Source organism: Desarmillaria tabescens, assembly GCF_030435595.1.
Source record: "Desarmillaria tabescens strain CCBAS 213 chromosome Unknown EV420scaffold_36, whole genome shotgun sequence".
Taxonomy (NCBI): domain Eukaryota; kingdom Fungi; phylum Basidiomycota; class Agaricomycetes; order Agaricales; family Physalacriaceae; genus Desarmillaria; species Desarmillaria tabescens.
The window spans coordinates 75968-102570 of record NW_026848335.1 but is presented as its reverse complement, the minus strand read 5'-3'; the positions used below and the strand labels follow the sequence as shown (position 1 = coordinate 102570).

The 26603-nt window shown below is 47.7% G+C and overlaps 10 protein-coding genes across 10 annotated transcripts; 5 read left to right on the top strand and 5 right to left on the bottom strand.

Annotated features, from left to right (window-relative positions):
- The first annotated feature begins 236 nt into the window (after positions 1-236).
- Positions 237-1519, top strand: EV420DRAFT_1750410 (uncharacterized protein). Its single transcript, XM_060480326.1, has 4 exons — positions 237-316; positions 384-653; positions 684-1258; positions 1311-1519. Exons 1-4 carry the CDS (start codon positions 296-298, stop codon positions 1336-1338), a joined length of 894 nt encoding a protein of 297 aa, XP_060327184.1. The 5' UTR covers positions 237-295; the 3' UTR covers positions 1339-1519.
- A 484-nt stretch (positions 1520-2003) lies between these two features.
- EV420DRAFT_1621946 (uncharacterized protein) lies at positions 2004-3088 on the top strand (the record flags this gene model as incomplete). Its single annotated transcript, XM_060475754.1, has 6 exons — positions 2004-2097; positions 2145-2268; positions 2304-2480; positions 2535-2791; positions 2841-2992; positions 3032-3088. The coding sequence occupies 6 exons, from the start codon at positions 2004-2006 to the stop codon at positions 3086-3088; spliced, it is 861 nt and encodes a 286-aa protein (XP_060327183.1).
- A 219-nt stretch (positions 3089-3307) lies between these two features.
- Positions 3308-3862, bottom strand: EV420DRAFT_1646550 (uncharacterized protein; the record flags this gene model as incomplete). The annotated part of the gene is made up of 5 exons (XM_060477931.1): positions 3308-3328; positions 3389-3449; positions 3501-3627; positions 3684-3733; positions 3786-3862. 5 exons carry the CDS (start codon positions 3860-3862, stop codon positions 3308-3310), a joined length of 336 nt encoding a protein of 111 aa, XP_060327182.1.
- A 2396-nt stretch (positions 3863-6258) lies between these two features.
- On the top strand, positions 6259-8858 carry EV420DRAFT_1705785 (aldehyde dehydrogenase; the record flags this gene model as incomplete). Its single annotated transcript, XM_060479543.1, has 14 exons — positions 6259-6377; positions 6439-6452; positions 6507-6583; positions 6639-6762; positions 6820-6923; positions 6983-7033; positions 7087-7116; positions 7170-7229; positions 7280-7376; positions 7429-7639; positions 7692-7866; positions 7917-8112; positions 8167-8374; positions 8423-8858. The coding sequence occupies 14 exons, from the start codon at positions 6259-6261 to the stop codon at positions 8469-8471; spliced, it is 1515 nt and encodes a 504-aa protein (XP_060327181.1). The 3' UTR covers positions 8472-8858.
- Positions 8430-9889, bottom strand: EV420DRAFT_748358 (uncharacterized protein). Its single transcript, XM_060483316.1, has 6 exons — positions 9435-9889; positions 9307-9383; positions 9206-9255; positions 9026-9152; positions 8914-8974; positions 8430-8858 (listed from the first exon to the last, which is right to left on the bottom strand). Exons 1-6 carry the CDS (start codon positions 9720-9722, stop codon positions 8838-8840), a joined length of 624 nt encoding a protein of 207 aa, XP_060327180.1. The 5' UTR covers positions 9723-9889; the 3' UTR covers positions 8430-8837.
- Positions 9890-10472: 583 nt separating this feature from the next.
- EV420DRAFT_1621943 (glutamyl-tRNA synthetase) lies at positions 10473-13025 on the bottom strand (the record flags this gene model as incomplete). The annotated part of the gene is made up of 10 exons (XM_060475753.1): positions 10473-10901; positions 10952-10980; positions 11006-11109; positions 11159-11324; positions 11380-11486; positions 11543-11703; positions 11763-12188; positions 12241-12578; positions 12626-12782; positions 12837-13025. 10 exons carry the CDS (start codon positions 13023-13025, stop codon positions 10473-10475), a joined length of 2106 nt encoding a protein of 701 aa, XP_060327179.1.
- Positions 13026-14630: 1605 nt separating this feature from the next.
- On the bottom strand, positions 14631-15444 carry EV420DRAFT_1482825 (uncharacterized protein; the record flags this gene model as incomplete). Its single annotated transcript, XM_060469929.1, has 5 exons — positions 14631-14924; positions 14976-15096; positions 15155-15215; positions 15267-15342; positions 15391-15444. The coding sequence occupies 5 exons, from the start codon at positions 15442-15444 to the stop codon at positions 14631-14633; spliced, it is 606 nt and encodes a 201-aa protein (XP_060327178.1).
- A 2277-nt stretch (positions 15445-17721) lies between these two features.
- Positions 17722-19173, top strand: EV420DRAFT_1646545 (uncharacterized protein; the record flags this gene model as incomplete). Its single annotated transcript, XM_060477930.1, has 5 exons — positions 17722-17871; positions 17929-18063; positions 18115-18219; positions 18280-18961; positions 19007-19173. The coding sequence occupies 5 exons, from the start codon at positions 17722-17724 to the stop codon at positions 19171-19173; spliced, it is 1239 nt and encodes a 412-aa protein (XP_060327177.1).
- A 2896-nt stretch (positions 19174-22069) lies between these two features.
- EV420DRAFT_748112 (uncharacterized protein) lies at positions 22070-22521 on the top strand. The gene is made up of 2 exons (XM_060483315.1): positions 22070-22159; positions 22223-22521. Exon 2 carries the CDS (start codon positions 22269-22271, stop codon positions 22482-22484), a length of 216 nt encoding a protein of 71 aa, XP_060327176.1. The 5' UTR covers positions 22070-22159; positions 22223-22268; the 3' UTR covers positions 22485-22521.
- Positions 22522-22760: 239 nt separating this feature from the next.
- EV420DRAFT_1705781 (catalase) lies at positions 22761-25507 on the bottom strand (the record flags this gene model as incomplete). The annotated part of the gene is made up of 8 exons (XM_060479542.1): positions 22761-23179; positions 23231-23880; positions 23933-24081; positions 24129-24469; positions 24521-24721; positions 24771-24987; positions 25039-25297; positions 25356-25507. The coding sequence occupies 8 exons, from the start codon at positions 25505-25507 to the stop codon at positions 22935-22937; spliced, it is 2214 nt and encodes a 737-aa protein (XP_060327175.1). The 3' UTR covers positions 22761-22934.
- Between the last annotated feature and the right edge of the window lie 1096 nt (positions 25508-26603).

Sequence of the window (26603 nt, the reverse complement as noted above, 5' to 3'; positions counted from 1 at the left end):
TCGAACCCGAAAGAAGGGCTTCATTGCCGATTTGCAGGAGCCCAGCCATCACAGTCACGTATTTCACGTTAATCTAGCGATGCTATGTAGACCACCAGGGCGATTATGAAGCCCACCGTCGCCAACACCGAATTCTGCCCGGGAAGAAAGAGGAAGAGTAAAAAAAACCGTGATATTTTGTCACAAGTCACGCAGAATTGCCCTAGTCGGACCGTCCCGGACCGAGACACCGATACCTCAAATCTAATTAGCTGCAGTTTCTTTGTAGTTTCTACTTTGAAGATCATCGATCATCATGGAAGATAGTGCTGTGCAGGTATATACCATGTGGATCCTGCCTAAAGTCGTCTGATGGATGATTTTTTTCAGTTTGACAAAACCAGCTGCTTGTTTACAGCGACGAAGAGTTGAATCATCTCATCCTGCGCTCGTCACCTGTCCCTGTAGATGAGATATTTGATAGTAGCGTCGGAATAATCTCCTCCTCATTTGTAGCCAAATACGTATCAACTCGTCGCTCCCGTGTACCTGCGGACGAAGTGTCCGCGATGAGACTGGCCGAATCGATGGGAATTCGTGTGCCACAGATCCACCGCATCGTCCCAGCGATGAATGTCTATAGCACTGGTGGGCAATACCTCATCATGACCCAAGTGAGGGGACGCACACTTGAAGATGCTTAGCCGACTCTTGGCTGGTGGCCGACCTTCAGGCTTGCGTTACAATTGAGGCGATACCTCAAAGCTATGCGCCAGCGTACCTCTCTAACTGCTGGAGGCCTCGTCTCAGGCTCTGCTTTCTGCCATTTCTGGGATTTTGACTCGTACGGCCCAGAGCTCCGAGCGTCACCCGAAAACTTGAGGGAGTACATGAACTGGTGGATCCTCCATCTGCCACCAACCAAACCTCGACAGGATCTTGAAATCAAACCATTCTCTATGTTCATGTTCTCTCATATAGACCTGCACACGCGGAACATGATGGTTGATGAACAAGGACAACTGTGGCTGATTGATTGGGGTTCGGCAGGCTTTTATCCTCCTTTCTTTGAGCGGGCGGCTTTGCGGATTGCGGGATGGTTTCCCTCGGGATGGATGGGCCGTATTATGGCTTGGAGATGGATTATCTTTCAATGGATTTCTGCTGGGTCCAGGCCTGTGGAAGCAGCATCTCTTACTTGTATCAAGGCCCGATCAACAAGACAAGCAGATGCACGACGGGGACTTCCCAGCGAACGAGCGACACGGGAAGCCGAAAGGTGAGCGTTTTTTGTCTGTGTCCAAACCGTTGCGGTGCTGAAATACTATCAGGGCTCGTAGACGACAGACGAAATCGTGAATAGTCTTAAGGCTTTACCTTCTCTCTGACCTTCTTAGCTAACGGAATGTCAAGACCATAGAGTGTTTCTGAGATTAAGCTGCTTTAAACGTCTCAACGGTCTCGCTTACTTGCAGACTTTTCACCGTTCTTAGTTTCAGCTGAGGGCTTGGACAACAAACACGGATAGTATGAACAAACTGCTTCAAGTATCAACGTTCAACATCGCAATGGCATTGACAAGATGGATTGGGTTTCATATATAGCTGGTTTGTGTTACGAAACATACAGCAAAACAGTATTAGAATGAGTATGTATGAACTACCGGCTCTGTTTGCCCCCATAAGAAGAAAAACGCGACAAAAGTCAAGCACTAAGACATCCAGAATCCTTGTACGCACTGCTTTGGCACAGACTAGCCGTAGTAAAAGAATGGGCGAGAGTCTGCAATTTGACATGAGTGCGATGAAGAGAAAATTTTTCGGCCGTCTCCGGCGATTTTAGGTCGCTCCTCGGACCGTACCGGCCCGTTGCATGTGGCAGCTCCCCACACTGAGACGATGCCATTCCTACATCATGAATTCATCCCTGATGTACTTATCCTCCTCAATGATGCACTGCGTGACATAGCTATTCTCAGTTTACGTATAAGGATAGGTCAGCGCAACGTCCAAAAATTTCCCGTCATGTCCATGCTGAAGAACCAAAGATTCACTGTCGACGCTCTGTTCAATGTCGCTGGGTGGGTGTGCGTCGTCACTGGTGGTGGTACTGGGATAGGTTCGCCAGTTTTTCCATCGCTAAACCTTACGCCGAAGCGATAATAGGGCTCATGATTGCTCAAGCCTTGGCCAACAGCCGCGCGCGCGTCTATATCACTGGTCGCCGCCAAGACGTGCTTCAGCAAGCTGTCGACTCGTGGGGATCACCTCTTTCTCACATGAAGGGAAAGTTCGCGGGTATCTCATGTGATACTACCGATAAAGCGTCTATTCAATCTCTCAGGAAGAGGATCATGTCGGTGTTCTAGTCAATAACGCTGGCATTACCAGTCAGACCACTGAAGTAGAAAAAGGTGATGTCAACGCCAAGGAACTTAGTAGTGAACTGTGGGAACTAACGGTGGAGGACTGGTTGGATGTATACAGGACAAATGTTATGGGGTGAGTTGTTGAATGACTTGCCTGATTGTGGTCTCGTGAATCTGGATTTTGCAGCCATTTTTTCACGGCTACCGCCTTCCTGCCCCTCCTAAGTGCCGCATCCAACTTGCGCCCGGACCATACAGGAAATATTATCAACATCTCTTCCATGTCCGGAATCACCGCCACCTCTCAGTATCACATTCAGTATAACGTGTCCAAGTCAGCCTCCATTCAGCTAACGAGGTTGCTTGCCCAAGAGTTCAAGAGGCCCGGAGTCAACGTCAGAGTCAATAGTATTGCTCCTGGCATTTTCCCGTCTGAAATGACCAGTGCGTGTTTTGATCTTCATGTTTTTTGATCTGCCGACCGTCCCTATAGTGTCTGGTTCGGATGAACAAAACAAGTCGACCATTCCTGCAGGCATGGACTATGGCGAGAAGAAGGGCATTCCTGCTGGTCGTCCGGGTAAAGAAGAAGATATAGCCCAGGCAGCGCTGATGCTTGCTACCGACCAATATGCTTATGGCCAGGTGAGCTTCATACTTTACACGCTTCATCTCTGATCTGAGCGCCATTGTTTTCCAGTTGTCACCATTGATGGAGGATATTTGCTTGTTCATGGATAAGTCCGACGTAACGCAAGTTAGGCAACCCCCAAAACACGCTTTTGATCCACAAAGACGAGACCTGCTCCGATGTATCTTAGTAAGTATAAAGAATGCAAACCTCGTGCATGATGTCTGCATCTCCACCCTCAAGCTTTCAAAGATTATCAAGCAACGGTCAAATAGGAATACATCATATCGAAAGAGAAGCTCGTATCTATGGCTACCGAAAAATACTCCTCAATTTCCGTCATTGCGGCACTACAAGAATCATGGACATAACTTAGCATTTGTAAGAGCTCAAGCAGACAGATCACTTACGCAAACTTGAACGTGAGTACCTCCGCAATATCCTGAGTTAACATCACCCCGGCAGGCATAGCTACAAGGCAGAATGAATAAAGTGAAGAACGGTCTCAAGAATTGCACGCACTTTTGACCACCATAGTGCAGACCTACAATCGTGATCGGGGGCGGCGAGCAGGAGAACAGCGGCTCATCGCAAGGATTGCTGGTGATCGCTCCAGCTACCTGGGTGCAAGAATCATCCACCACGGCGTCTAAGAAACTCTCAACTTCAATGCTAGTGCAGACATGAGTAGAAGAGTTTACTTACATCCCTCCTTTCCAGTGGCAACGTCTCTTCCGACGTCGATGATTCCGTAGCTACACAGAGAAAGTTAGTACCTTGTAGACAGACATAATTCTACACACGTACTTGTAACCGGGGCAGATAGCTGCAACAGAAGAAGCAAACAAGGCAGCGCCTACAAAGCTAACAAGCTTGAATTGCATCTATGGCCGGTTCAGACCCGTTATACAATACAAGGAGAGAAAGTCACTTACAGTTGTGAGTTAGATATTCAGGTAAGATGTGTATGCGAGAACACACCCTTTTATACGTCCAAACGCTGAACAGTGTTATCCCGGTGCCGTTCGACTGTACTTCTTCGGTAGCATAAACTACACCGATGCACGCGGCTTCTCCCAAGCCCAAAGCTAGGCCGCCCCAAGGTAGGACTTCGACATGAGCCCTGGGCTTTCGGCTAACATGGCGGAATGTACATCATTAGGATGTCGGAACTAGGCCAATGGGTCCGACTGGAACGACTGACTGCCTCTTCCCCTCCGGGTCCACCATGCTCTACGGCTGCAGCCGCACGCAACAAAGAACCTCGACAGGATCTAAGGGCTCGGAGGTTCGGCTGACATTGTTGGACAAGGTCCCAAAGGCCCCGAAGCTAGACCGATGCGACAAGCTCCAGCCCTTCCCCTGCCTGCTTGCCCCCTTCCCTGTGGGACCGTATTAATGGTGAAAGTACCGCATAATCAGAAGAACATCGCGAGATACATGTAACTCGCATGGCTGTCTCCCACGGGCCACAGTGTTCCCTGTCGTCGAGTTCAAATTTCTTTGGCGAGCCTTGAATGAATCATCCGTTGAAAGCTTGAAGACGTTCGATGTTACCATCCGGAAAGGAGAGTTGCCAATGCTACGATGTCCATGCCGAGCAACCAAATTTATGCCGAGGTTCTGGGCGCTCAATAACGAGGTTGACGTAAGAACGAAAAGTGAAACCAACGCCTCCCTCTACGACAAGGATTAGAGAGACGTTTAGTAAGTGCTGGAAGACGGGCTATCCAAGACTCACGAGGGAAAGTGAGATTGTTTTCAGGTCTTCAATCTAGCTCATAGAGACTCGCCCACTGGTGTGGATGTCGATGAAGGCACCTACAGCGCTCCATCGAAGGACCGGAGGAGGTTGAAAACTTGAAATTCAGCGCACGGCTAGTTACACGTTGTCGTCGTAAAGCTTGAATTAGAGAGGAACTGTGAAAGCGGAGGGTTATACAGGACAGAAGCGAGAACACAAAATATGATTTCCTTTCAGCGACGCACCGGGTGGGCCTACTAGTGATGATAGTTTCAAACTAACATGCAACAGGGTGCGCTTGAAGGATTGAAAAGCAGTGCTAGCCAGTGTAAGTGAGGTTCCGATTATTTCAATATCGAGCGAAAAAGGTCTGCCAAGAACAACCGCTGAGATGTCGACCTCCGAGGCAGTCCCAAACCTAGAGAATATATATATACAGTACTTCGTCGATGCCTCCCTAAAGTTGTATCCTCACAAGTTGCCCCCAGATTGTCGGGGGATTTGCGGAGAAGATACGATGATCCTGACCCAGTGATTACAGATCGTTTTCGGAATGTTTCCATAGCTGGTCGAGTTCCCATTCTTTCCATAACCACTAATGCTTTCGTCCTCCTCGATAAGGGACACCTTTCTAGTACTTGACGTATTGCCCATGCCTGCATAGCACACATCCAGGATTCATCATTCCCAGATACCTGCCGACGATTGCATTGCCAGGATCGGAACAGTAAGACATGCAACCTAGAACGTGATATTGCGCGTCATTTTACATATCAGAAGGACGTCCTTTATTCTCTGAGTAGCCCATCTTCACGTTCCTCACACGGATGGCGTGTAGGACAAGTGCAGAGAAAAGGATAGTTTAAACTCCGATCCTTCCGCCCGCCTCTTGCCGCCGGCCGATTTTCGTGTCCTGTTTCCTGACAGTCTGCATAGCCCTTTACAGAAATGTGCTTGATTCCTTTCTTTTCCGACAAGGCTAAATCAAGTTCCAGACTCGGAGATTCGAAGGGTTTGCGGTCATGCTTCAGGTTCATTGGGTTCATCTTACTACGGGATCAAGTGCTCGCATTGTGCTCGTACTGATTTACTAAACGTCTCTTTGCGTTAGACAACTTAGATTAACTACGGAGTGCCAAGTCTCAGTATATCGACAGGCTGAGATAAGGTTTCCCCTTAGATTGTAAAATTTTCTTGGAACAGCATTCTTGCATTCAAAGCCGAGTACTTGGACGTCTAACTGCCTTTTAGACAGCATCGATATTCAATACTCTTTACACCTTGCAGATAAAAAGCTAATATGTCGGTAAGCTCCTTCAGCGATTCTCGATTTTTCCCAGATGACTAAAAAAGCTCCGTTCACGACAGTCCCTTCTCCTTCTTTCTGATCAGCCGATCCGTCCTCATGATCATCTTACATCTTCGATACACAATTCAGTTCGCCAATGCACACACTAACCGGTTCAGACAAGCCGGACTGCATCAAGCCCATAAGAGCTGTAAGACTCCACGCCCGCTTCTTCTGCATCCACCGCCATGACTCAAGTATTCACCTACACATTCGACACGCCCACCTTCAAGGGTACTACTAAAGTCAACACAAGTCTTTTCATCAATGGAAAATTCGTCGACCCCATTGAGGGCGGCTCCATTGAGTGCGTACCCAGATGTTGTTATCTACTACGAGGCATGCTTACTGATATACTTCATTTTAAGGGTGACTAACCCAGGTACGACGAGCCCAGTCTTCTAAACCCAGATATGTGTACAATAATGGACCTCAGCTACTGCAAAGGTGATCACGTCCGTCGCTGGGGGCACAAAGAAAGACGTCGATGTCGCAGTTAAAGCGGCTAAGGAGGTGAGATATACTTTTCACACGGTCTCACGCGTCTCACGCCACTACCATTTGTTAGGCTTTCAAGAAATCGTGGGGCCTCAAATGCCCTGGCGCCCAAAGAGGGCGATATTTATCCAAGCTGGCCGACCTTGTTGAGCAGAACATTGATGAGTTGGCTGCATTAGAGACTCTGAATGTTGGTATGTGCCATGGGGCTCTCGCCTCAGTACCCTGCCGACTAAATGAATTGCCCATAGGAAAACCGTTCAAGGTCGCAAAGAATAGTGATATTACTGATATGATCGCTGTTCTGAGGTACTATGCCGGATGGGCGGACAAGATTCATGGCAAAGTGGTTGAAGTACGATACTGAGCTCCGCCCTGCTCTATTCCGGTCAATATACTAACGTCATACACTAGACCTATGAGGAAAAGTTCAGCTACACTCGACATGAACCTTACGGTGTTGTGGTGGGTCCATGCATTTGGTTCTCCGTAGACGTTGATGTCAGTGTATTTCGCAGGGCCAAATCGTACCATGGAACTTCCCTATGGTGATTCCAATCGCTCATGGCGAATTTGAAACTTCACTCAGTCTTTTATTTAGTTGATGGTAGGGTGGAAACTCGGTCCGGCGCTTGCGACAGGAAATACTGTTGTTCTGAAGGTAATCATGCTGCGAATCCACTTTGATGATCAGCATTGATCATTCACCAGCCATCCGAAATCACTCCTCTGACTGCTCAGCGTCTCTGCGACTTCATCATCGAGGCCGGGTTCCCACCTGGTGTTATCAACGTCGTCAACGGTTACGGTAAGAGGTTATGCCGTCATTAATAGCGTTAAGAATACTGAATGATATGTAGGTAACACGGTCGGCCAAGCAATCAGTGAACACCCAGATATCTCCAAGGTCGCTTTCACCGGTAGTACTTTGGTGGGAAGAAAGATCCAAGAAGCATCAGCTAAATCGAATTTAAAAGCCGTTAGCCTCGAGCTTGGAGGGAAGAGCCCGTGTATCATCTTTGATGATGCGAACATTGACCAAGCAGTGAAGTGGACTGCTTCTGGCATCTTGTACGTTCGCCTGCCATACGCTATTTGCTACTAACTAGAATGTTACTTTCAGCTCCAATGCAGGCCAAGTATGCAATGCTTCCTCTCGAATCCTCCTTCAAGAGAGCATCTACGACACCTTTGTCGAAAAGTTCGCTGCGCTCGCCAAGAGTCTGCAGCACGTAACCGGTGACCCTTTCGATGAGGATACCAAACACGGACCTCAGGTTTCACAGATACAATTTGACGTACGTTTCTGAATACGATCAAGCATACAAGACAATTGACATTCAAATAGCGCGTCATGGGATACCTCGACTCCGCGAGGGAGGAGGGAGCTAAATTCCATGTTGGAGGAGAGAAGCATCATCATGAGATGGGAGAGGGATTCTTCATCCAGCCGACTATCTTCACCGGCAGTCCCCACATGAAAGCAGTCAAAGAGGAGATTTTCGGACCAGTGGCCGCAATAATTAAGTTTAAGACTGAGGAAGGTACGAAGACTCCACCGATGCTAAACTGGAAGAAGAATTAACAGTGAACCACAGAGGCGATCGAATTGGCCAATGATTCGGCCTACGGTCTAGCTGCGGCTGTCTTCTCCGAGAACTCGAGTAGAACAGTCCGAGTAACCCATGCTCTAGAAGCTGGCACTGCCTACGTGAATTGCTATGGTGACATCGAGGCTTCCTTGCCATTTGGAGGTTACAAGCAATCAGGTAATGGGCGGGAGTTGGGCGAGTATGCGTTGAATATGTATGTTTTTACTTCTTTTTTCATGGGTCCGCGCTGACTTTGGCTAAGGTACTCGGAAATCAAAGCCGTGCATGTGAACATCGGAATTACTTTGTAGGACAGGAAGAACCGAGACTGAATGAGATGCCCAGATTTTTTGTACCACCACAACCTGTATTTTTAGGGTGTGCTAACCGCCGATCGAAATGAATGAGAAAGTATGTTGACTTCGCGCTGTCAAACATAGAGATTCCCGTATATGCCGCTGGCTAATTAGCTGCTACGTTCGCTGTGCCTTGTTAAAATGCTTTGGGATTGTTCTCCCGAAGTGCAGCACGACCTTTAGGATGACATAAAGTGATAGCTCTCAGATAACAACTTTCGAAGAAAAAGGTCCATAGTTATGTACACGGTGTGCGGTGTAATAGCCTCAAGAAACTAATAAATGGTAGAAATATGTGTGCCATATTAGACAAGATTTCAATCAGTTCCCATCATTGCGGCACTACAGAATTCATTAAATTCAACGTTTTAGCAGAGAATAAAGACCGAACACTTACGCAAACTTGAACAGCAGTACCACCGCAAGATCCCGAGTTAACGTCGCCTCGGCAGGCGTAGCTACGAAGCAGAATGAGCAAACTGACGAATAAACCCGAGAACTGTACACACTTTTGACCACCATAGTGCAAGGCGGTGATTGTGATAGGCGCCGGCGAGCAGGAGAAAAGTGGTTCATCACAGACATTGGTCGTAATTGCTCCAGCTACCTGGTTGCAAGAATCGTCCACCACGGCGTCTAAGAAATTCATGTCAGTCCTGGCATAGAAGGGGGGTTGTAAGGTTACTTACAACCTTCTCTTCCGGTGCCTATGTCATATCCAAGGTCCATGACTCCGAAGCTGCAAAGATAAATCAGCATTGTGTGCAAATGGTCGTTACTTTGAGCGTACTTGTAACCGGGACAGATAGCTGCCACAGACGATGCCAAGAAGGCGACACCAACGAAGGTAGCAAGCTTGAATTGCATCTATGTCTGGTAAGAACCGCATTATGAATCAAAGTAGACGGGACCACTGACTTTGGGATGATAAATCGAGAAAATGTGCAAATGTGAGAAGAGAGGTAGTGCTGCTGACGCCGCTACTTTGAAACCTTCATGTCGAATCGCCTTTATACTCCCAACTGTTGAGCCACGGGTAAAATTCATTTCATACATGGGCGGCATTTCCGAAGAGTTTACGGTATCTCGATGCTGTTCGACGTGCGAAACATGTTTCGGCGATTCTTCCACAAGAACGAACACAACGGCAGTAGAACTGTATTTTGGAACCGATGTACTTGAACGAGCCTCACGAGACGAATACATTTTGTAATACGTTACGCATTTCCCTCACAGGAAATGAGGCAGTATTCTCAAATCAAATGAGTAGACCGTTCGAGAATCGGTACAGAGATCCACCACGCGTAAAAACCAGCCAGTCTGAGATCGAGATGGAATGGCTTAGGAGTGCCGCTTGGATCACAGGACTATAGTCCTGATTTTGAAAAAATGCATTGTTAGAGGATTAACCTCCGAGATCTGCAACACTAGTTCATCCTATAGCCAACAATACGAGTGAGACGCACCCATACCAGTTGCAGTGTTCCACCAGAAGGATTTGTGATACCTGATTTTTACCAATGGCAATACGAACCCTCGTTTCAGCGGCAGCAGATTCTAACGTCAGTTGGCCAGAGTGATTATGATTTATGAAGCGGTGTATCTGCGAGTCGTTTCCAAATACCAGTCCATATAGCAATGGTGTTTCGCAGACATGAGGCTGGAGGCTAGAAAAAAAGCGGTGCATCGGGAATTCCCGGGTCGGTCCGGACATTGACTAAAGGTGTAGCGCAGTCTTGCTCCAAGTCTGTGACTTACAATCTACCGTTCATGCACCAAACGAAATGACTCTTCAATAATACGTTTGATGACACTGTAGAAGGGCCAAAATGACTCCCTCAGGCAATAGTACTGCAGAAACAAATATTACTCCACAGTACACTGGTGACAGCGAGCATTGAGAACAAAAACAATCACTCGAAACATGATACTTAGCATTGGAAACGACATACACGACTACTGAGCTGTGTATTTACAACTACGACCGTCAGGCACTTTGATAAATGCGTATTTGCCACGATCATCAATGCCGTCAAAAGAATAGAATCCTTTACGCTCAAACTGGATAATTCTTTGCGTCTTGGTAACCAGATCTGCCACATTGGCATCAGCTATAGCTTCCTCCCGGAACTCGCTGACAGCAGGAACATAATCTTCCCAATTGTCTCCTTTTTCCAATTTCTTCTTCGTGATAAGGTGCCCGTAGTCGAGCAGAACGGCCTCTACAACAGAAACGGCGGGATTTGAGAGCCACGTAATCTTCTTATGCGTAGTGCGAAAATCTCCGTCCAGGTGGAGCTCCATAACCAGTGACACAACCTTCTCAGATGATGGATCGAGCGTTCGCTGACGCACAATAGCGTTACCCCAGTTCATGAGTGTGATCTAGTGTCTTATGTTAGTGAGCGTGGGCGACACCAAGCAAGTCGACCCACCTCTTCTTGTTCCTGGAAAGAACAAGCGTCTGCCTGTTCAAGTAAATATTGTACTTGAGTATATTGTTTGCTTTTCGCCAACTGATGGATTCTTCTTGTGTTTCGGAAGAGTACGACAGTATGGCTGCTCCGGACCTCCTTTGATGATGACAGAAACCCTGTGCTGGATGTCAAGACTGAGAGCGAGACTACTAGATGCAAACATACATGTCTTCCTTGACGATAGCCCAATGCCGTGGTGCAATCGGGTCAATTACCTTCTTATTCAATGACCATAGCGAGTCCCACTCGAGTAACAGAATTGCTTGTGATGGACCTTGTTGTAACATAAATTGACGCAATGCCTCTGCGGTGAGACCGCGGCGCTGCATTCCTGATTGTGGAGCTGTCAGCTTGCACATGACTTGAGCCGAATTCACACAACTAACCTCTTATAGTCGGGAACCTAGGATCGTCCCAACCGTGAACTAAACCTTTATCCACGAATTGCTGGAGTTTTCGTTTCGACAGGACTGTATGTACGAAATTTAGACGGCTGTCAGAGTAAACGCTTCAGAAGCAGTCCAGCATATTATCAAAGCATGTTTAGACCTAAAATCCCAAACATGCACAGAGCGAAGCCCTAGTGCATCGATCATCCAACGGTACTGAGAGTTGCGATCTCTGTACTCCGTACTCCGTAGCGTATGTGTTACGCCTTCGATAGAGTCTATGACAGGACAAGCGAAATCATAGGTCGGATACACACTCCACTTTCTTCTATAAAATGCTCTTTAGGTGAGATCGGGCTTAAAAGTGCTAATCAAAGGACTTGCCCAGTTCGATGGTGCGGAGTTGCATTATATCTGTATATGACCGGGTCACGCATTGCTTTGTTAGGGTTAGCCATGTCGATTTTGGCACGGATACACCAGTGCGTAACATCAGGAGACCCTTGGGTGATAGCTTCGAACCTGCTGAGATTATCTTCAACGCTGGTGTTCCGACGGGAGGACGGGATACCATGAAAACGATCGAACGCCATCTGGGTCAGTGGTCCGTGAGAGTTGGGGCTGCACGAACACGGTGGGGAGAGTAAATGCGTCGAATCTGTATCGTCTGCATATGCCTGACCGGAACGAATCAAGTCCACAGCAAGAGCATGTAGCTGGTCGAAATAGTCGGACGTGTGGGATACCTTGGTGGGAGAGACGCCTAATAAATGTAGATCCTCGATAATGGCCTGTTCGTATTCAGTCTATGAGGAGTGTCAAATCCAAGCCGAGGACCAAAGAATTAGACTACCTCACCTTTTCCTTGCTTGGATTAGTATCGTCAAAACGAACGAGAAATTGGCCATGGTACATGTTTGCGAAATATTGATTCAGAACTACGGCTTTCGCATGGCCGATATGAAGATAACCGCTGGGCTCTGGAGGAAAACGCGTTACGACTTGACCATCTATGGCGTGGGGGAGACCGAGCGCAAACCCAGAAGGAATCCTACTAGAACGCAGCTTTTGAGCCCGAGCGGTGGACAGGAGGGAGAGAGCTCTCTGTGTGACGGAAAGTGATTCTATATAAGAGAACCATCGCAGAAGGTGAGGATGGCCTCCATCTCTGAGCAAGCCCCGGCATTTTATATTTCCTGTGGAGTTTTCAGGAGTGACAGAAAGAAGATGGGCGCGAGCAGACCTCTAAGAGCCCCCCAGATTATCCAGTCAGATGTTGTAAGGGTATGCCCAGACAAGAATGTTTGAAACCACAGGCGATCATCGAGTGAGTCAAGAGTGGCTATAACGTCGGGATGGGTCGTTGCAGCAGCAGCGGCAGCAGCCAGGTCTAATGGATCCTGTGAGGAAATTTGTATCGTTCTGTATGTGAAAGGTAGTGGGCATTCACTGACCTTTGACTCATAGACTTCAGCAGCGCGAACCAAAGATCGAAATAGATCCGTGGCGTAGACACCGTTGATGCAGAATACCGGCTTACTAAAAGAGTCATCAAAAGTAATCGCAATTTCTGTGTTATGGGCTGCAAGTGCAAGATAACAGAAAGGAAACGGAGATGCTGTCGTCGCGAGGCAAAACTGCATAGCGGTAGGTTCAATACCAACTCGATCGATGAAATTTAATGACTCGGTATCTGAGTCATGAGGACTTACTACATCTGCCGCTCATATGATCAAGCTGCGATTAGAGCGTAGACTTCTATGCATCAATTTTGAACTAAGGAGGGCCCTAGTCATCTGCAGGTTCTCGGCGGTAATACACGACCAAGTCCACCGTCCAGCCTACAGCCACTGAGGTGAATCAAAGGGCTGCATCATCATGGACGTTGGAAGGGCTTTGCAAATTACTGCAAGTCAGCGTGAAGGAGAGCAGTATGACTTATGGTCAATGGCAGTAGAGAAAGGCAAATACGAGATGAAAATTCAGTGGGAATGAATCTGAAAATGTCCATCAAGTTCTAGAAGACAAAGGAGCTGGGATAAGAACGTGAACTTTGAGTGATACTTGAAGTTTACCTTTGGTCGACAGAAAATTACCCCTTGGTCCTTATGCCTTAAAACGCGATGCCGGCGAAATAATACATATAATATATGCTGCCAAGGCAAGGTTTTGCTCACATCAAATAAATTAGTGTCTCGGTTATGTCGCGGTCATTGAGTGGTTCGAGTATGTGGCTGTGCTGCTGACTTCCTCCCGTGATCTCCTTCGCCCATCATATACTTGCCTTCAGACTCTTCACGATGAAAAAGGGTCTTAGTGTGGTGTCACTTTCACTAAGCACCGGGGGAGCCAATTTAACGAGATAATGGGGAGCCCTATCTCTCGATACAACTTTCAGGCTATCCTATACGGCGTCTTAACGACAAAGGCTGGATATTAGCCTTCGATTGGTCCCTACCTTCAAGACAGTATGCGATGAGAAGCTAGAACGCAATGTGGATGCCGTTGATTTTACCGAGCAACCGAGGGAGGGGACACCATGGTATATCCCGTTCATTTTGAACTCAAGCTCATACCCCTTGGAGATATTTAAGTTATTGCACTCGCTCACTTGACCAACCTGTCAAAACTCTGAAATCCACACCTCGAGGCACATATTTTCCATCGTACCATTCCAAGTTACCGCCACTGGACATTCATAAACTGGCCGATACGATGGCGCGGTCGCTCAGCCCTCTTTTTCGCATTTTCATTACGAGATGTTACAAGCGCTGTAAGACGAGTGCTTCTATACAGTCAATGCCTTTCCTACACTTAGTTGGAGCGATAATCCGGCTGCTACAACGATTTAGACAGTGCCAAAACCAATAACTAATTCGGGCTCATTGCTGCATGTAACAGCGAGTGTTCCTCGTAGGTCCTTATCCAGGGTTCGCTACTTCTTGCGGATCTGCTTGAAGCTACTGTGTCACGCAATGATGAAATAAAATAGGATCCATCTTAAGTATCCCGAACGAAGCACATTCTGTACGCTTCAAGCTTATTTGACTTCACCCTCTCTTCGCTCTATCATTCTTGTATGTGATCCGAACTTCACGTACGGGATTAATGGGATTAAAACCTTGCGTAAGAACATACTATTACAGGAGTACATACACAAAATATTTTACATCTGAAAGCCTAACGCTTTTGCGATCTCGAACATGCAACGTGAATTCGGAGGTTGATCATGGGCATTAGACAATCATTCATACAGGCTGAGTCACCGGCTGCGTCGCTGGCTGCGTCGCCGGCTGTGTGGAAGTGGTAGGTTGCTGGGTGCTAGGTGCTGATTCCATCGTTCTCTCCTTGTTCGTTCCCGCAGCAGGCGCAGTTGAAGTCGGAGAGGGCTCTCCGGCAACGTAGGCGATTGTCGACATAACGAAGAGGATCGTCAATAGAGACCACCCAATCCAAGCAAAGGCAAGAATTGTCGTCAAAATATTACACTGCTTTGTACCGAGTGCGTTGGAGCACCAATTGTGGCCAGGAATCAGGCGGTTCTAATAAGGTCATGTGAGTAAAGGTCTCAGGTGTAAGCTGCCGTTACTTACGGTTGTGTCCACGGCACCGACAAGCCACAACACCCACAGGATGGCTAATATCAATAACTCGAAGCAAATCTGGGTACCGTGTCGACGGCTTGACGAGCGCGCGGCAAATATCATGACGGCCCTACAGCGGACCTGAATTAGCAAGACGCTTGGAAGAAAGATACAGTAGGCAGACTTACACGAACGGTACCCAGAGAATTGTGAGGATGGCACTGACCAATAACTCGACAACGATTCTATCTGATACTCGGATGAGATAGATTGACAGTAACCAAAAGAAAGCAAACGTACCGTAGCGTCGGAACTGACTTTTCGTGACATGAATACGGTACGATGTAAGGCCAAGAAGGACGACAGCCACCGCCCACTAACCAATCTTCAGTATGCAACGAAGAACAATGATTCGTTCACCTACGAGTAGCGTATACAGCGCCAAGCGGGGGAATGCAAGACTGTAATTGCGTGCCATTGGGGTAAGTGATTCTAAGCCCCACTCTTTTATAGGAAACAAGCCAGTCACTTGCGGGCGGCTACAGAACATGTCCGTGGCGCCTGACTATACATGACCTCACTCTATATATTCGATTTAAATGAAGGCTACCGGTATTTCAAGCAACTGAAACCTGGACTGTTGTCCCCAACGTCAGTCAGCAACTGAAGTTTACGAAGAAAGGAGTATACTGGCTTACAAGTTGCTTCAGGAAATACCCAGCTATGTGTGCCAAGTAGAGTCCTAGAGTGATTGCAAGTTCCGACAATCTTGATCGGCGCACACAATGATTAAGAGTCACGCCACAGCTGACGCACGATAATAGTAAATGAGACATGCTGAGAAAAGATTCCATCTCGGCAGCACGAGTACATTCTGGAGCTTCATTCACGAGGAAGGAAACCGTGGCTAGAAAACCAGAAACTAAACTGAGTAGGAAAAGAGAAAAGTTTTCCGGCAAGTGCCGAAGAATTCCGGGCCGAACGTTTCACTCTGTTTCACTGCCTATTTGACAACGTCGCCCAGGCTAACGTTGAACACTGACAATTTACGTGCTTGAAGATTTTTCGTACGTTGTATACGCTTCTCAGAAGCACGTAATAATGCCGAGTTTCTTGAGAAAGGGTGTTCAAAGATATAGTAGGTCCTCTGCTATACAGCCCATTCTGGTGTCTGTTCTTTTAGGCCTGGACCACCGTGCGGAGTCTTCTGACTTGTGATGAGTAGTTTGGACATGGTACTCCACTCAACCGTTGTGACTGATCTACTTGTACTGAAAGCCTTTTTTTTCGCGAAACGCCAGAGTTGTTCCAGACTTCAATTTCATTCTTGATCTCAATGCCTTGCGGTTTCTAAGCGTTCAACAACCGTGATTGGCATCAACTCTTTTCACGAAGAAAGAAACTTCGGTGATTTCATGAGTACCCTGATTCTGAGAACGCACAAAGAACGCTTCGCCCGAGCGCCCCGGGCTTTGTTGAGGATCATTCTGGCGCTTTTCATCTATCTGTTTTCCATAGCCGGGGGTGGATCTTGGTGATCAAACAGGGTTCTCTATACATCCTTGTGTCTGTTATTCTATCTGACGGGTACCGGTCTTGATATGAATTAATATCATAATCCTCGCGCCGCTCTGCACGACCTTCTGAACCCGATTTGCCAATGCTTACTTTCTTTGGCCTTGGAATGTTTATGTATGAGGAAGTGGTTACGCGGCTTAGTCTGTGATCGTAGCAATGGCCTTTGCGTATAACTTAGATGTTATTCACAAACACCCTTGCTCCTCCCCCTGATAGTCAATTGAGCTTCCCTCTTCAAACTCGGACATTCCACTTTAGCACAAACAACGACCATTGCCCACCTGGAGTACACGTTGTCTGCTAAGTTTTCTAAAAAGGACCCTCGCAATAATCACCTCCGATACAGCTCAGCTATATGAAGAAGGTCAACCTCAGATTGGAATCCTCCCTACTTGGACATGTGTATTTCCCACTAGAATCCAAGACAATCCCGTTCACAGTCGTCATCTCCGACGACAAATGGCCACGACTGCCGGCTAATTCCCAAATGAGATTGTGTTAGTCAAACGCCGTTGAAGCTCAGGGATCATGGTTGCCACGAAGACTTAAACGCAGGACCCTACCTGAGGGTGCGTAAAACATCAGTTCCCGTTGATCAAGTTACTGACCACAGTCAATGTGGATGGTTAAGCTCTATAGGCAATCGGATCAGCTGCCAGTTACTTATCGTGTATTACGAGAAGTTCTGATCGCTGGAAGTATGCACCCGGTGCGATCATTGGCGCCTCGTATATTGGTGAAAACGCCATCTTGTGAGTCATTTACCAATGGTTTCATTGACTAGCAAAGGATTTCCTTTTCGCCTTAAAATCGAATCTTCATTGCCTTGTTCGTAGACCATCAGCGTCACTTCGAAGTGTGCAAGTGGACGGAATTAGCGCTAGCAACACTGATGACCACTTTTTGATAAATTCCCAGGAACTTGTCAACAGTGACTCCACTTTGCATACATCGGCCTAACATATCGCCCGTTTCCTCGTCTTTCTGGGCGTTCATTATTCGTACTGTTATCCGGGAATCTTGCGGACAGCTAGCACCGCGGCAGCCGTAAAGATCCATCGCGAGGATAGGCTTTTCGGCATGTTGTGGCGAGAGCCAATCCACGAGGTTGAAGTTTAGTCTTCTTGCTTGGATAAATGCGCCCATGGGGTGAGTCTCTGTTCTTTACCCTTCTCCAATGTCTTCTGGCTTCATAGACACCTGGCCTATCTTAGAATACGCGGAAATGCAATATCTCGGTCATCATACTGCCCTTCCATCATCACTCACGAATTCCACGCTCTCGGAATTTTCTAGGACCTTAATTGATTCCGATTCTGTTCCTATTGTAAGTCGGTGGAGGAGGAAGATGGTGTGATGGTGTACTTACTATATACATCGTCAGTCTTCTCAAATGTTCGCACCCGGAGCGGCTGTTGGCATGTCTAATTTCATGCCCGATGTAACGGACTGTAGGCAGACCGAAACATTCATTCGTGGCAACAGCGTAGATCCCACGTATCATAGCTCTGCACCACAGGTGAGCGCGTACCGGCCTTTGCAACGGAAGCTTGACGTCAAAATTATTTAGGCCTTTCCGCCTTTCCACAGTTACGTTTCGGACGTAGAGCAATGTAATTCTTCCCAGGAAGCTGTTCCTCGGACTCATAGCTACGATTCTTTTCCACCGTCACTAGTGAGCATTTCGCGGCATGCATTGATGTTCATCTAATCCTCCTGGTCTCGACAATACCAGGATATCAAGGCTATATCAACTCAATTTAACGCCGATTTTAAGCTCAATGGCATTCTGGCGGATATGCAGCTCATATCTACGGATGGGGTTGCGTTCTACGTCCATCGTTATCGACTGATCGAGGCATCGTCAAATGGTTTTGGTTCCCTTCTGAATATCTACGAGTCCTGGATTCCTCGAGCCGTCCCTGAGCATTCAGAACAGCTGAACATCATCCTGCATGCCATATACGCAATCTCGTGCGCTCCGTTTCAGCCTAACATCGATACATTATTGACAGTAGTGTGCCTGCTTCCGAAATACGGCTTGCAGCCCAAAGACTACGTCGCGCCATCACTGCCGCTATTCAGTGATATCCTTTACCATATGCCGGTCTCGCCACTATTGACATATGTCATATCTTCGAACTATGACCTGATAGAGCTCGCAGCCATGGCATCGACGTATCTCCTCTCCCTGGATATCTCCTCCATGAGCGAAGAGCTGGTAGAATTTATTAATCCTGTATACCTGAAGCGTCTCTTCGACCTCCAGAGGACTCGCATTGATGCCCTGAAGCACCAGCTTGCCCTTCCGCCGAAATCCCACCCTGCGACACCTGAGTGCGATTTTATAGCTCAGAAGTCTTTGAACGGGGAGTGGGTACGCTCTACAGCGAATCTGATTTGGAACGCTCGAGCAGGTGCGCTACGTGCTGCTTTCTGTGACTGGAACTGATTCATGGCAGGCATGACGGCTGGCGAAATTGAAGAAATATTCCAGAAGCTTGACCAGAACACGCTTTGCAATTTGTGTAAGAGACGTCTTAAAGAACGAGTAAAGGCGATGGTCATCGAATGGTCGAAAGTAAAGGTATGGTTGCGGTTGTCATTGGAGCGTCTCGACAAACGTTGAAGTCCGATAACAGCGAACCATTTAGACTGCGTTGGTACCCTTAGGGTTTTTTTTTTTTTTTTGGGATGGTAGTGTCGGATCCATATTCGATGGTCGACTATCGGCGCTGTATGTTGTTCAGCATCAGCAGAAATGTATCATAATACCTGTAAATAATACGTTGAGAGCCACCGTAAATTATCGAGGACCGTCAGCCAGAGACACCGACCGTTGAGAGAAGAAAATGGGGGACGTCAGTGGACGGAGATCACGGGTCGACCCGCCGACCTTGTATGTTGACCATGACCCCCATATACATCGATGGGGACTAATCTCTGGCCTCTATCTCGAATAACCATCGCATCCCTGGAAGGCAACACTGGCATCCTCGATCCATGTTCGACCCTTTGAGCTGGATGGGCCCGACGACCGTCCCTCGGCCTCAGCGGCAACATACCTTGGAGATCCGGAGGAGGCGGAAGATGGCACAGGATACAGGCAGATTACTCTTCGGGTACTCGTGAGTAATCCCAGAAGTTGTTCATACAGAACCCTCAAGCTCATCTTGCCAAGAACGCGGCACATGCACAGAAAAATCGAACAAAAGGGTTGCGCGAGACAAACGACCAATCTACCTCCAGGTTCTGCAACTACCAATGGCCAGGATCGTCGCAGCCGTTTATGCTTATGCTGGCAGTTCAATCGACTGCGAAGGGAGAAATTCGTAGTGCAGAAGAATGAAGCGCCCAGTCTCAGGTCTTCGCACTGGAGCAACGTTCTCTCTGAATCGTAAAGCCCAATGCATCCAGTACATCACCGACTATCAGTCTTGCTTGTAGCCATGGAAGAAAACACGGCAAATGCTCGAGTTCCGCTACTAGGATAGGATAGTATGCCAACACCCCATCCCGCTCAGATCTCGATTTGTCACAGCATAGAATGGGATTTGGTGCTCCTGCAACGGCGTGAGTCAACGAATATCATATATAACGTCAGAGATCCATACTCACCATTTGTTGCAGAGTCAACTAAATCCACCGGCCATAAACCGCGTCTCATTTTGGGGAACACGTATGCAGAAAGGCCAGTTCGAAATTAAAACAAAAAGCACGGGTTTGGATAGGACCTCTGAAACCGATAACAGTGACACGTCGCCGAGACGATGGATAATCTTGATCTCAAAATGTCACTGGCCTCCGACGTTCAACTTGAGGGGATGGTCATTGTACAGATGTCAACACTGGCCTGATGCGTCTTTCTCCACGGTGATATCATCCGACTACTCCAAGATCTGGCGACGCATCGTTGAGACGATAGACGATAGACGATCTTCTGTTCTCGGCTAATCTCTAGGCTCAAACGCAAACTGAAAGGGAGGGTCAGTATACAAATGCTTTTTCTTAAGGTGTCAATGCTGACCTCGCATCTTTTTCCCTGTGAAGAAATTGCCTTGTCGCTCCAAATAAATAAAATGTGTCGCCTGGTGTCCTGAGATTTCTGGGAAGCCCAAAACGGACTCAAGGAGAGGGTAAGTATACGAATGCCTTATTACAAGATGTCGACACTTACATATCACATCTTTTCCCCCAGGAAGAACACTTCTCGTTCCAAGCCAATACACTGTCTCGTGTCCTGCGACCCCGGAACCCAAAATACCCAAAACGCTCCTTGAATTCTGGCTTTCTACGCTAGCAAGCTCCAAGTGGCAGCTCAAGCTGTCCAGCAGATCCTCTCCTCGTCATTCTGACGTTCCAATATAGACGCGTCGATACCAGTTTCTCCTATCCAGCACCATCTGCAGCTGCTGCTGCGTCGACAAAGTGGCTGCACCCAATTTCGGCAATGAATACTGCTATTGCCATAGACTATCGACCACCGCCTTTTCGAAGGGATTCAGCGAGATTTAGTGAATGGTCAAGGGTGTTTGTCTTCAGTCATTTCTCCGGTGGCAGGTGGTGGGCAAAGTTGGGTTTGAAATATCTCCCAGCGGGATCTCCTCTTTTCCGGCATAATCCGGGGGCGGGATCTCCTTTAACTCTTTTTCCTTGGTCTCTGTCATCCCGATTGTTGACTATGTGCCAGATCTGAAGACTACTATCAGCTGTGTATCAATTCACATCACGAATACCGTTGAATATAAAGCGATGTCTCATCGATGACACTTCTCTCTCTACTTTGCATTAAGGCTTGTCTAGCCTTCTGCAGGCAGACTCTCAAATCTCTTGACGGGCAGGCAGTCGATATTTCAAAGTTTATCACCTTGGCATGGTCGAGCAGCCGAAACTTTTCTGACTACAATATCATCGCCCACTAGGAAGATCGTCATCCGTACGGCGCACTGGGGATCCCCAGTGGTTGAACTAGGTTTAGAATGAAAAGACAAATGCAGCAGGGTAAGTTGCACGAATTATAGCATTGCCTATGATTTGACCATCTCTGACCTTGCTACGCAGCTGCAACACCCGAAACGACGTCCTGGAAAACTGCCAACGTGCATTTTCCTGAGCTCATTTTCGAGCATTAGTTTCCTTCTAACTGCCAACCACTGCCAACCATACATTCTGTGAAAATGTATCATGCGGGACGCGATCGTTATAATGACCAAGGTTGCGACGATGCTTATCTCGCAGTATACTTGGGGATAACATCTTTGTGCAGGTTTTCTCCACAAGTCCTACAAGTTGCGACAGTACTCGTTGATTACAAGGGATTTCACAACCCAGTCCGAGCTCACTCAGACAAGTTCCTGGCAGTTCTTTCAGTCTACAGGGCTCAGGCATATCCTCGGTTCCCTCCGAAAGGGCCTGGGCTCTAAGTCTCTACAACACTGGACAGCATCGATACTCTTCACTATGCCAAAGTTCGATACGACAACATTCTAATCGATGAGCCTGTAGAAGCTCTGCTTCATTAACGCACTAAATCAAGACGTTGCATCGCCTGCATGATGCCACCAAGTCCCGGCGCATTCGAGATATCAGAACACCGAGCTGACCTGCCTGAAAATGTACGTGAGCCGGTCATTCTTTATTTATAGTTTGTCGAGACCACTAACCTTCATAGATTCTAGACTGTACTTTCTTGTCTCTTGCAGAACGGCTACAACGTGCTCAACCATGAGGACGAGAACGGCGTTTTTCATGCTGAATGTAGACTTTACTAGTGTCAAACTCAACAGCATTCTGGGGTTGCTTCTGTACGTGAGTGGCACGAACCAGCTGAATTGCGGTCACTCCATCGTCAACCTACTCCTCCCGATGATGCTAAGCAACAGGTCCTTGATGATTATGCTTGCTGTGCCATCGGAACATGTGTCTAAACGTCGGGCTTAAATATGATCATCACACGGAGACAGTCCCGTCTTCCTTTCGGGTATTATTCTTCTCTGACAGCCTCCATTTGTTCTCTATATAGTGAAAGGAAATTTACAAAATCGTTGTTTCCACAAAGCGGCGGCCGTGGCGTGGGCGTTGGCTCGGAATTCATAACTCCTAGTATACGTAGCTATTTTTGCTAACATATACCAATGAGAACCGTTTCTGCTCAGCATAACTTCACCTACTCACTTGATGAGTTCAGTTATTATAACTTCCTTCTGCTCAAGATCCTAGCATACTCACGGATGCTCGTAAACGATGAGCGCTCTGTAGAGAACTTTCTGCTTGAAGAGATTCGGGTTTAAGGAGGAAACGCAATGTACACGATCTAGCATACAGAACAGGCGTTATGTTGACTGTGTTCCTAGTAGTAATACAAGCTTAGAATTACAATATCATACACATTCAGTATGCTACCTGGGACGTTAAACCTTCGGTCTCACGCTCCCAGCACCTATGCTTGCTGATCTCCAATGCAAATGCAGAAGCAAACGCCTTGCTCTCCTTCTTCCCCTTTACGAAGTCTCCCGTCGAATACAAGTCAGATTTACCGTTCCCGACCGTCACAACCCCATACGACACCACAACGTCATCATTACTGGAGAGCTTCATTCCCGGTACACCAAGTGCACTTCGGACGAAATCAGCGCCTATAATTGATCATCAGGATTCTTCACAATAATGAAGGTGCGGCGACTTACCATCCCCAATAGCACCAATCGCTTTACAGTGACCAAAGCTTTCCCTAATCCAATGTACAGTCCTCCCGACCTCTGACAGGATCTTCGCATGCTCGACGCCGGAGGGAACCAATACAGCGTCGAACAGCGTGGACCTCTGCCCTTCAAAGTGATGATCTACCATCATGCCTTCCGATTTCCCTCCCTTGGGGAATATGCGGCCCCGTCTGGGCCCGATGAGGAAAGGCAATGCACCAAGCTCGCGGATTGCCGCCTGCATGCCCTCCACATTGTGCTGGTCAAACCCATCTGCTACCAAGATCGCGATGCGGCGTGAGGCGATCGTTGGTGTCTTGGGGTCGTAGTACGTCTGCGAGAGCGCTGGAGAGGTCTTCCCTGGGTTCTCGCGTGCCGGGGAGTGAGGAGTGATACCACCAACATTTTTTGCAACGATCTTGGAGAGGTCGAAATCGATATTGTTGAGAATATTCGTGTAGGTCTCGTACACGACGGGGTCGTCGCAGTGGCTGAGCTCGAAGGAGAGGGCAGACACGAGGTGGGCTCGTTCGTGTGGAGTAAGAGTGTTGTAGAAGAGTTGGGCTTGGTTGAAGTGTTCCTGGAACTTGGCGCCTCGGACACGCTGCTTTATGCCAGCAACTTTTTGAGGGAACCTATAACGATTAAATTTGTAAGATGCTAAAGACCATCCGCGACGAGACCTACTCTGCATATCCTCCTTGAGCAGGAGGCACTGGCTGACCGATGGCGTGACGGTTTGGCCAGTAGTTGACATTACTCTTGACGATAGTGCTTTGATGCTTGCCATCGCGGTTATGGTTCATGACGGGGCACACCGGTTTGTTGATGGGGAGCTGAAAGTCCATTAGTCCCTATGAAACAACAACAACGACGGCAATACCTGTTCCCAATTCAGACCCAGCCTGGAGATTTGAGTGTCAAAATAAGAGAAGTTTCTGCCTTGCAACAGAGGATCATCGCTGAAACCAATACCGGGTACGACATGGGAGGTGCAAAAGGCGACCTGCTCCGTCTCTGGGAAGAACTCGTTTACGGTACGATCGAGTACGAGCTCGCCTATGGTCTGCAGGGGTACAAGTTCCTCCGGCCACACCTTAGTCGCATCAAGGATGTCAAATTCGAAGTTGTGTTCGTCACTCTCGGCGATAGTCTGGATGGCGAATGTCCATCTAGCCGGACACCCGCTTTCGATGGCTTCGTTTAGGTCTTTACGATGAAAATCTATAAAGGTGTAAGCAACACGCCAACAAGAGTATTATCTTATATTCATACCAGGATCTTGCCCACAAATCTTGAGCGCTTCGTCCCACACCAGGCTGTGCACACCGAGCTCAGGGATGAGATGAAATTTGACGAAGTGTCGTTCACCCTTCGCATTGAGAAGCGTGTAGGTGTTAACGCCGAAACCTTGCATCATGCGGAATGAACGAGGGATCCCTCGATCGGACATGACCCACATAACCATATGAGCAGCTGGAAACGTCGATGAGTCTACGAATACGGTTACAAATCGAAAGCTCACATTCGGGTTGCAAACCAACAAAATCCCAGAAATTGTTGTGTGCCGACTGGCCTTGAGGAACTTCGTTATGAGGCTCAGGCTTCACCGCATGTACGAAATCGGGGAACTTGATAGCATCTTGAATGAAAAAGACCGGGATGTCATTTCCGACGATATCCCAATTGCCTTCCTCCGTGTACATCTTGATGGCAAAACCGCGTATATCTCGAACGGTATCCTACCGACGAGTTTGAGTGTACTGCCAAAGGCAAGCAAGTGGCGAACGTACCGCGCTTCCCCGAGATCCTTGAACAGTACTGAACCGCACAAAAACAGAAGTCTTCCTAGAAGCATCCGTCAAAACGGGTGCGAAGGTGTACTTCGTTGCGCTGTCATCAAAGACCCTGAAGTGCCCATGGGCGCCTGCTCCGCGCGCATGCACTACGCGTTCAGGAATCCTCTCGTGGTCGAACCGGTGGATTTTCTCTCTTGCTATTTGGTCTTCTAATAACGACGGACCCCCGGTGATCTTGTCGGATATTTTCAACCTTCAAGGTTTACCCATAAGTAGGGGGGATTTCATAGAACATTCGCTGCAGCACGTACCAATTATCAGTGTCAGATATTTTCACTCCGTGGTCTGTAGTTAGCCCACTCCCAACAGAAGGTGTGATAGTATCGGACTCCAGACATTTGGTCTTGTCGGTCGATGTATTTCCTTGGACGAGACTTTTCGCTGCTGATGTGATAGAAGTCATCACGGAAGAGTACAGAGCGTTCCAGGACTTACCTAGTTTTTGAATTATATGTCTCCAGGCTGTTTCACGTCATTTTCCAAAACAAGGTCGTTAAATCGTAAGGAGTGACGAAGTAGTGAGACTGTAATCCACGAATCCATTATCCGGTGACCGATAGAGGTTCAACGACGTCAGTTTGGTGACTTTGTCTGAGCTTTGTATCATGGGCCATCTGGTTTTCACGAAGCACTAAAAATTTCTCTAGGTGTGTATAATGGTGTTAAGTAGTGCGTAAAAACTATCTGTGAGAATGGGGGAAGGGGAAAGAAGGAGAAGTTGAGAAGATCGGATGAAATTTCTGCCGGATCAGAGATCGGATCTATCCAAAAAAGGAGTACTGCTGCGGATCACATGACCCTGTCGCCAGCTATGGCTTCAGGCCTCAGGAATCAGAACTTTTCGAGGTTCTACATTCACCATCATATCTTCCTAGGCGAGCTGACGGCGTCCACGACCGTGAACCTCGAACTTTATCAAGCACTTCCTGCTATTCAGTCGAAGTGGTCATCCCGTCGTTTTGTTTCCCTGCCGATGATGACTAAACTTGGGCGGCTGGACGCGTCGACCATCACGAATCTAGGAGAAGAGATGCGTAACGAACTGGCTGTTAAGGAACAGTCCGTTGTCATTCTTCCTCGACGCGTCAATCTTCGCCGCAGTCGTCGGTCTGTCATGCCCTTCAACCAGTGGTGTATTTGCTCCTCTGCGGGTATTTATATATCAAGTGGAGACATTATAGTCGTGTATTTGGTAAAATGGTCTTGTAAGTTGTTTTTAATACTACTGAAATCCAGAGCGTTGATGTAGGCTGTTGAAGACTTTCCTGTGCCATCATACTTAGGCTAAGCCATGCTTGTGCGGTTGCAATTGGGTGTATGTCTACGCCCGCCGTTGGATATATGCGACCTATGAAAACATCCAACAACTGTATGGATTTCGACCGGCAGCGAAGGTGAGATCTGTGACACGACCGACGCGATTTGGCCTGCGGATATTTGTTGGCGATTGATTATTTCTGACCCTTCTTTGTAAGCCATCTAATACTATTGGGAAATGG